The sequence below is a fragment of the Nelumbo nucifera genome, chromosome 2 (genome assembly GCF_055504915.1).
Source record: "Nelumbo nucifera cultivar China Antique chromosome 2, China Antique-T2T, whole genome shotgun sequence".
In the NCBI taxonomy this organism is placed as follows: Eukaryota; Viridiplantae; Streptophyta; class Magnoliopsida; order Proteales; family Nelumbonaceae; genus Nelumbo; species Nelumbo nucifera.
In genome coordinates, this window is record NC_142650.1 from 7,621,136 (window position 1) to 7,634,725 (window position 13,590).

The 13,590-nt window shown below is 37.5% G+C and overlaps 1 protein-coding gene across 5 annotated transcripts; it reads right to left on the reverse strand.

Moving 5' to 3' along the window:
* Positions 1–925: 925 nt before the first annotated feature.
* Positions 926–12,300, reverse strand: LOC104594812 (MLO-like protein 3). 5 transcript variants are annotated; one of them, XM_088899436.1, is made up of 16 exons: positions 11,027–12,038; positions 10,686–10,918; positions 10,523–10,580; positions 10,075–10,331; positions 9,808–9,924; positions 9,402–9,462; positions 5,862–5,950; positions 5,644–5,718; positions 5,436–5,524; positions 3,682–3,731; positions 3,530–3,570; positions 3,227–3,400; positions 3,089–3,124; positions 2,922–2,989; positions 1,939–1,999; positions 930–1,695 (listed from the first exon to the last, which is right to left on the reverse strand). In XM_088899436.1, the coding sequence occupies exons 1-16, from the start codon at positions 11,127–11,129 to the stop codon at positions 1,435–1,437; spliced, it is 1,773 nt and encodes a 590-aa protein (XP_088755562.1). In that variant the 5' UTR covers positions 11,130–12,038; the 3' UTR covers positions 930–1,434. The 5 variants fall into 5 exon arrangements, with proteins under 5 accessions (XP_088755566.1, XP_088755562.1, XP_088755564.1 ...); XM_088899438.1 differs by having other exon boundaries at positions 11,023–12,038; XM_088899437.1 differs by lacking the exon at positions 11,027–12,038 and adding an exon at positions 12,045–12,276 and having other exon boundaries at positions 931–1,695.
* Positions 12,301–13,590: the final 1,290 nt, after the last annotated feature.

The window sequence follows — 13,590 nt, forward strand, 5'->3', positions numbered from 1 at the left end:
ATACTTTTAGAGGGCACTGAGGCAAGGCCCTATGGCATATGCCTTGAAATAGGGTTGGGAAAACCCTTAAGGGCCGAAGGTTGGAGATAATGCAATGAGTCCCAACACGTTTAGGTTTTTTTTTTTTTGTTTTTGTTTTTTTTTAATTTTTAATTATTTTAACAAAGATAATAAGATAACAGATAATTCCTGTCTAATAGAACAAAAACATTTGGATGAGAGACATGTTAACCGGGACAAATGTCACACAGCCAAACCTAAACGTGTTGGGACTTATTGGATTCTCTCCAAGCTCCAACCTTCTACCGTTTAGGGTTCTCCCAACTCCAACCTTCGGCCACTGCAACCAAGTTCTATCCAACTTCAACCTTCAACCACAAAATTCCAACTCCAACCTTTAAAAGTTCTCTTTCTTCCAATAAAGCGAAGAAGATGAATCTTTAGAGAGGAATGATGCTAGGCCTCTCAAATTGGTCCAGAACCCTCTTTTCAATTGCAAACAGTGGATGAGGAAGAAAATGACTAGGAAAAGCTGTGGTATGAGAGAACTCGACAGTTGTTGAAGGTCGGTATCAGAGAGAGAACCCTAAACGGAAGAAGACCGGAGAAAGTCCAATGAGTTCCAACTCCCAACACGTTTAGTTTTTCTTTTTTTTTTTCTTTTTATTTTTAATTATTTTGACACAAATAATAAGATAACAGATAATTCCTGTCTAACGGAGCAAAAACGTTTGAATAAGAGACACATTAGATAGGACAGATGTCACATAGCTACTAGGTATTCACTCATTGTGCTTACCTAACGTGCCTACTACATCCAGACCCATATGCTGCATATATATAAATCCAACCATGTAGGGTCCTAATTAATAGGAAATTTCAACAGCCATAGTTCAAAAGCTTAGCTTCTATTTGTTTGTAATGTAATTTTATTTTCACTAGTACAAATGCATGGAAGTACAAAGGAAAGGAGTTTAAATTTACTTGGGCAACTTTGATTTAGACTTTATACACTGTGAACAAACAAAACAAAGTAAGATTGAAAGGAAAAAAAAAGGATTTGCATTCAACTCATTTGCACCACCATACAAATGAAATTGTATAGCAAACAAAGTCGTCCTTAAAAAAACCCATGAGCCTTCATTTCCTGAATGCGCATGAATTGGCGACCTCAGCGGGTCCCCGAAGCCACTACTGATGTGTTGGTTACATATAAGTGGGATTAACTATTAAGCAATTTCCTGTAGGAAGAACATCAGACCTTGACATCTACTGTAAGCTGAGGAGATTGCTCGGATATATGGAAATGGTATCAACTCAACGCTGGCCTTCTAAATATATTGTGGGTGACGCCTCGACGGTGGCAATTCTATTACCACTATCCCCGAGTTTGAATTGCCCAAACTTGTTTCCTCTTCAAGTTGTTCAGTGATGTCATCTCTGCCAGGGAATTGAATTGCTTCGGAAACTCTGGTTGTGGACTGTGGGGGATAAAGGGGAAGAAACCTGAACTTGGGCGGGGGTAGGGATAGCCTCCTCGTTGGTGCTTTCAGTTTTGGGCTGATCACAACTTGGATGAGATTGAGAATGTGACGATTGTTCTTTTCTCTTCTTCTTCCTCCCTCCAGCATGCCACTGCTTTATGAACTTTTCTGTTTGCTCTTGAAGCAATGCGCTCTTGAAATGTGAACCCATCTGCGTCCAACACAACCACAACCACCCAAGTCATATCCACTCCTCCTCTCATGCATTTCTGCATAGATATCTTGACCATTAATTTTTAAATAACGACCCATTACTTAACCAGAGTTGGCGATTTTATCTGGATACCAGACACTGAGAGAGCTCCATCGAATTTAGTAATTTGGGTCATACTTTTTGCTTTGTTCTTTGTTGATTGTTGTTTGTACATTGAATATATATACCCTTTCACCTTACCTGTGTTACGAGTGCATAGAGAGGGAGAGTAATGTAGCTGCAAAGGACTTGCACCGTCACCCTAGGAAGTAAGAAATATAAAGAAATTAACCAGATTTTAGAGGAAGTTTAATCATCAACTGCAGAAATGAGGAAAAGATCGCTGTCATCTATGCACAAAAAATTAAGGCTGCAACTTGGGCCGGGTTGGCCCGAACCTAGCCCGAAAAAGTTGGGTTGGGTTGATGTTTGAGTTAGGATTAAGGTTGAAATTCATGAATCTGATTTTACTTTGGGTTGGGTTAGGGTTGACCCCTTAACCAACCTGAACCCGAAACCCTAACCCGACTCTATAGTACATGTAATATATAAATATATGTTATATGTAATATATAATATACATTGATTTGTTTAGATGCACGATATTTGTATAGCCCCCACCATATAGTATCATGTATTTCTTTTAAGATAATCACTTCACTTAATCCTAATCAGAAAGACTAAAACTTTAATAATTTTATTTTATGTTTTTTTGAAAATTTTATTCTTCATCTCCTCTAAGTTGTTTGCTGCCCAAGAAAGATCTATCATAAGCCATAACTCATAATAAACTATAGTCATTTCTAACACCTGCTTTTCTGAATTTTGTACCAAAAGAACAAAAAAAAAAACTGTCAACAAACAAATACTAATAAAAATAGGATTAATATGTGTAGTGAAAGTTGAATTAAAATCTAAAATCAAAAAATTCTATGAGATTTTAAGGGATGGGAAGAAGGTTGGGTTGGGCCTAACCCGAAATTGAATTCGGATTGGGTTAGGGTTGAAGGAATTTAGTTAAGGTTATGATTAGGGTTTAGAACTTAGGATTGGTCTCAACCCAACCTAACCCGGCCCGACTTATAGCCCTACAAAAAATACCAATAAAAGAGATGACGAAACACTAATCGGCAATTAATTAATTATATAAAAGAGATTAATTAGAGCTAGCTGTGGATCCTTACGCTAACACAACCCTTGTGATGATGATCTCAATATTCTCATGGTAACAAGATTTCAGTCCATATTCTATCTGTAAATATGATACGAGAGACATCAGGTCATTGTATATATACTTGTACCGATAATTTTAACTAATTTTTTGACAAGGGGATCAGACCAGAAAACTTACCGTAACCCAAATGAAGAATGAAAGCTGAAACGCATTCTAAAAGGATTCAACAAGATAGAATCAGTCAATTTGGAGTGAAAAGATCGTTAAAGGATGTGAGAAGATTTCTTGTTTATTGGCGAGTCAAGAAGGGATTACCATAAATAGGGTGAAATGTAGAAGAGTCAAGACAAATCTTGGATCCTTGAACCAGAAAAGATTGTCGTTGGGTTCCACAATAAGAGCCCCTTTGATGACGGTGTTCTGGTCCTTTAGCTGAAGAGCCATTCTTGTGATAATGACTTCAAGTTTGGTTCCAAGAACTAATACTATCTACAGCCATGATCAAATAATGGTTTGCTGGGGTAAGTTTTAGATTACTATGATTTCGAAATGAAAAAGTGATGAGAAACAAAGTGGTCTTCTTTTTATTATTATTATTTTTATATAATTAATACTTACAATCAATGGGAGAAAGGAAACCCAAAGATACACGTTCCATCCTGCAGTTCAGTAAACTAACCGGGTTTGAGGAGGAAAGAAAAAACTGAACACTGAAACCAAAACTACAGGGTTTGAATGAAAGAAATAATGAATTAATTAATGGTGCTTACCATGCACGTCAACGAGTATGAAGACGATGACAAGGAACCACATGACGGGACTGTTGTGGCAAATTAAAAGAAATCTGATTAACAAGAGGACATACGGGAGAGGAAAATAAACATGCTAGATGCCTTAGCTTTTAATTAATTAATTAAAACTCCGTTTTAAAGAATGATTACTTTTTTTAAGCCACAAAGAAAGAATGACTACCTAAAGATCGAATTCTGAGCCAAAAAAATAATATTTTCTTAACGCTACGGTTAGATAAGTTTCAGCCTTTGTGTTAATTTTTTTAAGTCCCAAAAAGTACAAAGCCCCAATTTTAGGCTCTGTTTCTGGAGTTAAAAGTATTTTGATTGTAACAAATGCTTACCAATTACAACACTTTTTCACATTTTTGCCTCCATAGCACAAAGCTCAAAAGCAGCTTATCCTAGCATACTTTTTTAGTTTCAAAAGATTTAATTCTTAGAATGAACTTTAAGCCCAGAAAACTATTAATACTAACAATTTTCATAAATTCAAATGTAGAGGTGATTCTTAGAATCGCAGAATTTAACAGAATTAATTCTTTAAAAGCATTCCAAATGCAGCCTAAGTATATTGATTGTTTCCCGTTGTTAAATTAGGAAAGAAAATATGCTACGAGAAAGACATGACATACCACCTTATTGGTTATCACTGTTATTAACACCGGTTGATCGTTTACTAGTTTTTCCAGCGTCGTGTCTTTATGGTATCATGGTCGAACCCTTGAATTTAACAATCGTTTTGACGAGGTGTAGGGGTGTCAAATTCAGACCCAACCCACTCATTTACAACCTATTCAGACCTATTCATTTACTTGGTAGTTAAACATCCATTAGATCAATTTAAATGGATTGGATTGGACTGCCTTATAGGCACACGTATGAATGATAAGTTTAAATTGCCCATTTTTTTTTTCATTATTTGCCATTGCCCCTTAACCTCATTCATTAATGCATTAACTTATGATTAATTGTTGAAAATAATTATTAACTCAAACTACTAAAACCTAACATTAACTCAACTTGTAATCAATCGATGTACCTAATTAATTCAGTAGAGTAGGGGTGGTGACCAAAAAAAAAGAGTAGAGGTGGTGACAATTGAATTTGGCACATAAAATGGTCCAACCCATAACCAGTATGGACTGATCCAATCAGTTTTCCAGACAGCTAATGGGTCCAGTTTGCTACTAATAAGTTATAACACCTATATGAAATACAAGCATTCTTACCAATAAGTCATGTCTAGCCAAGTTGTTAAAAATAAGTTGATATTAACTTTTAATGCATTATCTAAAACTAAAGTTATATCAATTTGTGTTGAACCTAATTCATTTAATTTTATTTAAATGGGTTGGAACTCAAATCAAATTCACTCAATTATCGCCATTACATTTAGGTGGTTGCGGTGAAAACATTTTCTAATTAGGGAAAAGGAGGGCCAAACCAGATTTTCAATTACTTGACAATTAAATTTAATGACCCTAAATGTTTTTTTTTATTTATTTATAAACAACCTTAAATGGGTTTGGTAAATGTTGATGATAACTCTTAAGGCTCAATTTGAAAGGAATACAAATACAAATATGTACAGTATAAATACTTATAAAATAATATAAAATGTAAGATTTTGCACTCTACCTATTTGTATTTATACTCATGTTGTGTAGCACTGTGAAATTGCATGGAAAGAAAAACTTTCAAGCAGAATGTTAAGTTGCAAGATTTATTACCTGACTCCGACTACCAATTTGAAATCATCCTCCAAGGATCGCTTTATGTACCTATGAAAGTTGAAGGCCTTGTTGGTGGAGATATGAGCCTATCAGATTAATTTGCACAAGTTATATTTAATCGCAGAAGTAGAGACTTTACTTACTTTCTTTTTTTTTTTTTGAAACAGGAAATTTTACGATTACAAATTAAAGATATTAATCTTACTGCAATGAATCCATGGCGCAAGGTGAGATAGTCGACTTTTGCTACTGAATTGAAGAATTGCCGGAAGAAGCATTTCTGTTCCATTTTGTATACGTTTCCCGAAAAAGGCAAACGTAATTACTTAATCACAATATTTCCTTAGAAAAAACGAAAAACAAAAAGAAATAAAATTGAAAACCTATTTTGAAGAGAAAAGAAAATGGGCATGGTGAACTCACAGTCCAAAGCAGAACTGAAGTCCCTGTGAAAGATTTCATATGTCTTCTCCCAAATGTCGTTGCCCTTATAAATCTAAAACGTCTAGAATCTGAATTTCATTTAAACCAAAAAAAAAGAAATAAAGAAACAATATATAAACACTTTATATCTGGAAAGGGAACACCTGAAGGCCCAAACCCTTAAGTACTCGACCCCCAAGTGTACAACTAGCTAAGAGACTTTACGTTAGCTGGTACCTTCATTTTAGTTTAGGTAAAATACAAAAACCTTCCCTGAAGTTTCTGACAATCATAAAAACCTCCTCTCTAGACTCTAGTTTAATTTTAAGTTTTTAACAAATACCTCTTTTTAAATTTTTGAGAAATTTGACAAAAACCTCCATTCCGTCATTTTCTTAGACGTAAAACGTTAGACTGATGTATCAATTTCTTCTAAATACTCATTCTACCATTTTATAAATTATTTTAGATACAAAATTACTGAAATAACCCTGTTTTTTTACTTGACAAAAATCTCCTTTTAATGAACATCTTCTAATGTTTTTGTCGAATTAAAACATGGTTATTCAGTAATTTTGTATGTAAAATAATTTAAAAAAGGGTAAAATGGGTATTTGGAAGAAACTACTACATCAGTCTAACGTTTTCTGTCTGGAAAGGTGACGGAAGGGAGATTTTTGTTGAATTTCTCAAAAGTTCAGGGGAGGTATTTATTAAAATGAAACTATAGGGGAGGTTTTTATGATTGTCAGAAACTTCAGAAAAAAGGTTTTTGTATTTTACCCTTTTAATTTTTATAGCATTTTGTGTTTTTCACAAGCTAGTCCCCTCGTCTAAATGGATTTGTTACAATCAAATGTATTTGGTAGAGGTGGCAATCTTATACCCAACCCATTAGACCTGCCAAACCGATTCATTTATAATCTGTCCATTTTACTTAGTGGTCGGTTGAATCATCCATTGGGTCAACTTAAATGTGTTGGGTTGGGTTAAGTTGCGGGTAACCAATAAATTAACGGATAATGATACAAGACTATAAGTGTTAAGTTGTCTAGCTATTTTTTTAATTAATTCCTATCATCCCTTTATTAACTCATAATTATCGTGATTAATTTTTTTATAAAATTATGTGCATGTGATATGGTTTGATCCTAGAGCACTTGCATTAAACAAATGGTACCATTAAGTCGTATATAACCAAATTATTAAAAGTGAGTTGGTTTTAGTTTTTAAGACATAGGACTAAAATTATTGTTGATGGAGGGTGATTTGGCACGACCTATTAAGTAGAGGTCACGTGGATGTGATCTGCCCGAAGGATGACAACTCAGTGAAAAGAGCCCAGCCAGCAATAGTTAGAGCTCGGGTGTTCGGTTACCTCGGCACAAAACCACATCGGCGTAGAGTCACCTCAGCGTAAAGGCATCTCGGCACCTAATCCAGTTCGGGCTTAAGACTCGGAGTGACACGTCATCAACTCCAGACGCTGTCCAATGAACTCTGAACCTCACGAGATCACACCGCATAACGGAAGGCCTTATCTTCTCCCTGCCCGGATCGGGCGGAGACGATAGACCTCCTTAATTGGTATGTTATTCTCCGACTAAAGCGGAAACGGACCTCATCTACTTAGGCCGAAGATCTCGGGACCGTTTCATAAGATCCACGACAACTCAGCTATACAAGGGTTGTAACCCTTCCAAAGCCCATGTATGCGCGATTGTTTACATTCAAGCTCCTTAATATCCAAAGCTTTAATTCACAATCATAGCATATTACTAACTTAAGCATTGGAGCGACCTCATCGGGTCTTCCACTCCAGTCTCTCTAATCCCTATTTCACAGATTGATCCAGCTTGCCACGTGGCATTCAGATCATGCATCATCAATTTTATATAAGGTTAATGGATTGGGTAAACCCAACCCACTTAATTTTATTTAAATGAATTATTAACTGGTTAATGGGTTAAATGGATTGGATTGAAACTCAATCCAAATCCAAATTGCCCAATTGCCACCCCTAACAGTCATTCTCTCACCTTCACTTTGAAAGCACGTCAACCAACTATTGCAAAACCTACTCAATTCAAAATTTGATTCAAACTCTCAAATTCATCACCTCCACTACATGAGTCAACTCTAGTTGCCCATTTTCTACGGCCGAAACACCAAATACTAAAACCTTCACCGGACTTTGACAAAGACGAGAGACTTTCAAAGCTCAAAGATGTTCCAATGAGACTGCAAATGGATTTGAATCGGATATACCTCCATTCAAATTCAATTCCAATTGAATTATATATACTTGGGTTGGTTTTAGATATTGTATATCACAATTAAAGTGACCTAGGCCAGGATAAGTATATTAATTATCACATTGGGTTTGGGTTTCGGTACCTTGTTCGATGATTTATAATAAGAGAAAGAAATTGAAGAGGATGTCACTCTCACCCATAGAATTAGAATAGGATGGACAAAATGGAGGGGTGCACCTAGAATCTTATATGGAAAATTGGGTTTGTTTCTGACCTGTTCGTTATGACTCTGGATCTCCTACACTAGTTTCCTCAGCTCAACGTTCTCCTATACTTCCGTTCAGTTGTGACTGGTGTCTCTTTTACAGTGCCTATGTGATCCGGATTGTCCCCTTACATGCCTATAAACAGTTTGGATCAGGTAGGCACAATGTTGTAAGCATGAACACTTAAGAATTTTTTTTTTTACACCTGTCCCTTAAAATATCCCCAGACTACCTTTTAAAAAGATTAAAAACTACTTATAACAGTTGTCAGAATATTTTATCAAGTGTTCATTGAATGTACTTATGCCTACTAAATCCGGTCCCGTCTATAAATATTTGTTATCTGCCTTCAAGTTTGCAATCAAATTATGTAGACTGTAAGTCCACAATGTGGTTCTTCCACTTATACAGGGATCCTAGAAGAAAAAATATAAAGAGTGAATAAATTGATGTTTATTATTGTGGGCTGGGTTCAAAACCTGGAGCATTTTGTGGTTTGGGCTAACAGGGCCGGGCCATATTGCAGCCCTGCCAAGCCAAGCCGGATTCTTGGCCTATTAAGTACTAACCATCAAGTCTAAAGCAAAAAATATACAGTCAACGGAAAAACATGTCGCCAAAAGAGTAAACCGTAGAGCCAAAGGTAGTGGTTTTGGGCGGTGACTTGAATTTCCTTTTTCTGGAAAAAAGAACCTAATAACCATTCTGTTTTCTACTTTTCTAGCATTTCTTCCCTAGCTCATTTTTAATTTAAACCTGCAAGGCATCAAGGGCCGTGTTGAGTCGCCGGTTCTAGTCTAAGTTGAATTCAAATTCTATATTTGTTGACAGCATGCATGACCCAAGTCCGATCGGACCAGACCCAAACCGACTATATACTATATATTTCTCACAAACGGCTAAGTGGGAAAAATTAAAGAAAGATGGATTATTGTATTATGTATATATCACAGGATCTCCTTATTAAATTCCAATCTGATGGCTGAAAGCTAGTGGCAGAAAGAGATTGCATACAATACCATTAGCAACTTGGTACTCAGTTGTCTGGGTTTCTTTCTCCCATGCTTTCCAGTTCTTCATCTGGGCTAGATTGAGAAAGAGACAGAGTGAGTTGAGCGAACCGAAGAAGATAAATCATAGATCTAAGAAGAGAGTAACAGAGTGTTGGTAAAGGTTGGGCGGCCTCATTAATTACGACTAGCTACTCAGAAAGGACTCACAGCCTTTACAATATATACGACAGATCAGGCCCAAGTCGCCAACCACCACCGACGACAGGCGACATAGTAAACTAAAAATAAATGAAATGAAAACGAAACTTTTTAATGCATGGATAGAGCACTTAGCAGGATAGGTATATAGTTAGTAGTACTTGTGGTTGTGGAAAAGGGTAAAAGTAAAACATAAGATCAACATAAAATTCACCTTCGCCCTTCCCAGAGCCATTGTGACAAGACTGTATACAATCTGCATCACAGCCAAAACAAAGATGAATATATGAAGCTGATGGATCCCGTCTTGGCTTATCAGAGAAACCATTCCCTGCATTACAGCAATCATGCAAGAATGCTCGATCGTTATCTGATAGGAAAACCGATCACTAAACTAGCTAATTAATTATACATATATTTGCGTTTGTGATGTGTATATATGCATATATGCAATCGACCGGAGAGAAGTCTTCGATCATACCTTAGCAGAACAATGATCTAAGGTTTCACTGCTATCCTCCGCTAATCGTCTTTGGGATTGCCATAAACTATGTTCACCCAAAAATTGATTCCAGGAATGACTTTCACTATTCAAGTGCCCATTTATTCTTGTAGTAGTTTTCATGGTTTTATGGCATGGAAGCATGGTCTCTGCAACTCTGTTGGGTATGCAGATGGAAGAAATGGGTCTTTGGATTACTGTTAATAGAAGAGACATGAACCCCAATAGCATCAACTCTGCCACAGCCACCAATCCATCACAAGTCCATAATCCAGAAGTCGGAATCCCCCACAAAATTAAGTAGAATTTTGTTAGTTGCTTTTGATTAATACTTGTTACAGGAAAACTGATCGATAAGGAAATAATATATTTGGTCAATAAATAAATAAGATGGGTCATGGGCATGAACATGATGGATCCAATTAACCTGATTTAAGCTTCTCTACAGCTTCGTTCAGTGCCTTCTTTTGACGCCTCTTGAGCCACTGCAACGATATATGATTCCAGGTTAGATAAAGAAAGGGAAGGAATTCATTAATAAGAGATAATTAATTCTTGTTGTATTGTTGATCGATGTCGCTACTCCCTACGTTGGTAAGGAGATGAATGGAGTGCTCGAGGAAAATGGAGATGGAGATGAAGCAGAAGCAAACGGTGGCCAGAGCCCAGGTGGGTGTTTGTTGGAGAGAGCGTGAGCCTACTGCCGTTGCCGACGCCATCTCCTTCGCTGAATTTCCTCCTATGTGTTCTCGTTGTTCTCTCTGGACAAACAAGGCCAAGCAGCATCGAAGTTTTTTGCTTCTTCGCCTCAGACAGACCCGGACTGTTTTATTCAAAGAGCCAAATTAAAGGAAGTCTTCGCTGACCAGAGAGTAGGAGAAAGGATCAAAGGAGAAGAAAAACTTGTAATGAGTTTGGATATACTACCCACACTCTATAACCGAACACCGAATTAATTCATTTGGGGTTCGCATCCGCCCCCACGGATTTGACCCCAAAAACGTCCCACAAAACCGAAACGCGACGCGTGTCATGAAACACACGCACTAGGCGAGATGCGTGCGAAATCAATTTGACGCCGTTTCAGGCTCCCCCGTTAATTCCTATCTTGCCCAAAGTGTTTCTTCTCTCAGTCTTCTCCATTCACTTCGAACTGAAACCCTGAAACCATTGCCCTTTCGTAACCCACCCACCGGAAATTAACCCGGTCGAGTTCCGCCGGCTGAGAAGCACCATGTGGATTGAGAACTCTCTCTCTGCACCTGCTTCAAACATTTGGCATGCATGTGGAGTAGTCTGATGTCTGAACACTCTTGAAGTCTGAATAAAGGTTCAACTGGCATTTCCTTTGAAAGTATTTTTGGAATTGGTATTTCCCTAATGGGATCCGTCAAACTGTAAGATCTTGATCCTCTCTGCTTCTATAGAGAAGATCAAGATTCAGTTGCCGCAGACCCGCACCTGTTTAGCAAAGACATCTCTGAGTTAATGACGCTTCTCTGCCGGACTACTCCACATGCATGCCAAATGTTTGAAAACCGGACTACGACGGTGACGTTTCAGATACTAGTCAATAATCTGCCGACGGCTAAGCTCACCGTGGAATCGGTTGGGACCGTCAACAACCTCACTACGAAAATCAAGGCCGCCCTTCACTACGAAACCGAGAGACAGTGAAGAGATTGAAGGTGCGGGTGCTGGCTGTAACTGTCCTTACTTGCTTGAAGACGACTAATCTAACGTTTGTGTATCCCAAATAAATAATTAGCAGCAGCATCCCAAGTGGATTGACTGAAATATATAAAAGCATGAAATCACACTAGTGTGTACATGCAGTTTTCAGTCATCTCATAAACATCAAACATAGAAGTAGAGTTACGGAAGGTGGAGGGTTTCAGGTCTGAAATTGGAGAAAGAGAATGGATTACGGAAGGTCGAGGGATACTTACCTCCTGCCGGAACGATCATCGGCGGAACTCGAAGAGAGCAATCTCCGGCGAATTACGAAAGGTAGAGAGTTTCAGGTCTGAAATTGGAGAAAGAGGAGAAGGGGATGATGCTCTTTAACTCTTTTGGGCGAGAGGGAGCTAACGGGGCGAAACTAACGGCCGTCCTATGAACTCCGCACGAGTCTCTTTATTTCGCGTGTGAGCGGACGTGTGGCGCGCCCACAAGGCGTGGGATGTATTTGGGGTGCAAATCCGTGGGGGGCAGATGCGAGCCCATTCATTTGCTGCGAAATTTGTAAAAATCATAAAATTGAAAATTTATTAAAGACCTCACCAAGAGGGTGTCATCCATCATTTCCTCTGAGTTACACCTCTGCTAGCTATTCACGTACGAATGAATAATGTGAGAATCCAATTACAATACAGTGTCAATCTCCCTGCCCAAACAAACAAACGCATAGGGTTTTTCTTCTCTGCTGCTCCTTGGGTGTTAGTACCATCTTGCCTTGTTTCTACAACTCAATGAAAATTCATCAAAATGGGGAAAAACTAAAATGTGAGATCAAATTAATCTTCTCTCACATTCAACCATCTGCCACCTCACGAATTTTAATGATTTTTTTTTTGTTGGTTAAGACTTATGAGTGTGTTAAGTGCAGGAGATCTGGTGATCATTTTCAGCCCGGCCCATCCCCAGCCTGAAAATTGTGGGCTTGGACTGGCCCAAGCCCGCACCTATTTTCCCAATTCCTACACTTCCGTATCGTTCAATTTGTGGCAAGCAACAAGTGACACGTGTGTATTTCCATACAATACATATTGGCTATTCACGTACATGTGGTATTTTATCCAATGACCTTGCAGTTCCAGGGGTTTGATCTCACATCTTTGTTTTTGGAGGAATGTTGAATGGATCTTCTCAACTATCAAGTAAAAATGTATTATCTTCAAAATTAATTTAAACATCAGATTATTGTCAACCTTTTTCTTTTTGCACAGCAAATATTCGAAATGTACTATAGTTACATGACCTTCCCAATTAAGGACATTTATATTTGCATGATTTATTTATAATTAAATTTATTTCATGGCAGCAATCCTAACCAGATATAACAACAATAATAAAATAAAATAAAAAGAAAAAAAGAAAAACAAAGCATTGGTTAGTCTAGATACATGGTTCATACTAATAACATTTAGAGAATTCTGAAAAATTATTAATTAATGAAATATGGCCTATAAGAGAATTCTGATTCTTCGGTCTTTTTGAAAAAGCATCGCTGTGAATGTGATTGTAAACAATGTTTTCCTGTATCTTCTTCGGTCGTTCTTCTTGCACTCCTCCATCGAGCAGCATCTCCTGGCATTCGCTCGAAGCTTCCTGCAGTTACTCTTTTACCCCACCCCCATGTATGTTAATATGTCATACACATGAATCTTCAAAAGAGCCTCAGGGCCCAGCCTTTCTTTTTCTTTTTTATTGGTAACATACAAACTTTTTAAGCTGAATTTGATTGACGGTTGCTCACAAGAAGAGAACTTCAAT

Coding starts and splice junctions, on each gene's coding strand:
- LOC104594812 (XM_088899436.1), bottom strand. CDS start 11,129: ATGACACGCGTCGCGTTTCGGTTTTGTGGGACGTTTTTGGGGTCAAAT. Junction 5,719..5,861: donor CTTCAGTTCTGCTTTGGACT/GTGAGTTCACCA, acceptor AAAATGGAACAG/AAATGCTTCTTCCGGCAATT. Junction 3,571..3,681: donor CATACTCGTTGACGTGCATG/GTAAGCACCATT, acceptor ACTGAACTGCAG/GATGGAACGTGTATCTTTGG.